Source organism: Ceratina calcarata, unplaced genomic scaffold (genome assembly GCF_001652005.2).
Source record: "Ceratina calcarata isolate Rehan_Ccalc_2016 unplaced genomic scaffold, ASM165200v1 scaffold279.2, whole genome shotgun sequence".
Taxonomy (NCBI): domain Eukaryota; kingdom Metazoa; phylum Arthropoda; class Insecta; order Hymenoptera; family Apidae; genus Ceratina; species Ceratina calcarata.
The window spans coordinates 14,457-15,927 of NW_017150177.1; the positions used below are offsets into that span (position 1 = coordinate 14,457).

A 1,471-nucleotide genomic window follows, 5' to 3' on the forward strand; every position below is an offset into this window, starting at 1 on the left:
CGTCGATACTTAATTAGATATTTCCTTCTATACTTTTTAGCACGTAGCTATTTATTATTAGCATTATTCTTCCGACATCTGATTTCTTTTTAATTATAGGAAATGCGTTTTTCTAAGGTACATAAACTTTTGGGATTGACTGTATAACCAATACATCCTTAAAAGGCAAAGCCTCTATTTTCTGATGCTTCTTTCATTCAGTTTTTATTCCTTTTTTAAATAGGATTTATTCACCTTTACTGGATGTGTAAAGTAGAGCTGCTTGGAAACAGACGCTCTGGCAATCGGAGAGATTCTCGTCTATGGAGATCTGCATTCCGAACCCAGCGTCCGGGTTCACATTAGGCAAAGTGAGCAGATCGGTCGACCTCACGAAGAAGTTCCCGTGGAACGTGTGAATGCTTAAACCGCGCGTGCACCTGATTCTCATCACCGCTTCGAAACCGATCTTCCTGGCTAAATACCGTCGCAACATTCTGCCGAGAGCGTCCGCGTGTTGCGGTATCGAACTCCGGAACAGAGGCAAGTGGTATATGCAGCCTCCGGAGAATTTACACATGCCGGCTGTAAAACGAAATCTCCATTCGATCCCCATTGTATTTAATTAATTAAGCTATTTTAATTGTACGTACAAAGAGTAGCTAGGTCGCAGTATTGGCAATTCAAAAGGAATAGATCGACGGCGATTTGTTGCCCGCTGCAGTCGAGCGCTAATCTTTTGTAGAAATCTGTGGCTGGATTTAAATGCGCCACGTCTTTGCTGGACCTGTTGTTCGGATCTTCGCGCGCTTGCAAAATCCCTGGGCCGATGTTCGGCAGACAAGTTTGAAACACAGTCACACGTCCACCGGTTGGCGACTGAAAATTGTATCTTACATTTCAAATATCTCTTTACATTTGAAAGAATGTATGTGACTCAAGGGAAACCGGTATTTTTCGGTAACTGACGATTGAGCAATTCTGCTTCCAGATTTGTTTTTTTATGAGAAACTATATAAGAATCACGTAGTAGATATTGCAAAATAAGAAACAAGTTTTTGGTAACAAGTTCGACTGTATTAGCAGCGACGAATGGAAAAGAGATAAAGAAAGGGAATGTGTTACATCTTGTATGTATCTGTGTAAAGAGAGTCCGGAATCCAATGAGCTATTTGTACGTACCATGAGTTTGTACGCGGCCTGTAATGCCGCGCCCAACGCGCTATTCGTATCGTGGGTCCCTTGGAACTTCGTCGGCAACTGAGCTAGTAAATCCCTTACCAATTCCTCCCGTTCCTTCAAATTAACGATCAGATTGTCCGGGCAAGGAAGAAAAACATCTGCGCAAAGAGTTTTTTTTATTATAATTAGCAGACTGCGAATTTTTGGTACCAGTTTAAAAATTGTATTTTCAATAAGAGTTCCTTTTATCATTTTTAATATTATTATCATAAATGCATAGAAAATCTGATAAATAGTCTAACACAGGAAT

The 1,471-nt window shown here is 40.4% G+C and overlaps 1 protein-coding gene across 2 annotated transcripts in view; it reads right to left on the bottom strand.

Moving 5' to 3' along the window:
• The window catches only part of Sec24AB (Protein transport protein Sec24AB), an 11,772-nt gene that overhangs the window by 4,437 nt on the left and 5,864 nt on the right, over window positions 1–1,471 (bottom strand). For both annotated transcript variants that reach the window (XM_018022188.2, XM_026812412.1), the window contains exons 10-12: window positions 1,162–1,319; window positions 633–858; window positions 235–564 (exon numbers count right to left, since the gene is read on the bottom strand). In XM_018022188.2, the coding sequence (XP_017877677.1) occupies window positions 235–564; window positions 633–858; window positions 1,162–1,319 (714 nt within the window). The remainder of the gene's footprint in view (window positions 1–234; window positions 565–632; window positions 859–1,161; window positions 1,320–1,471) is intronic.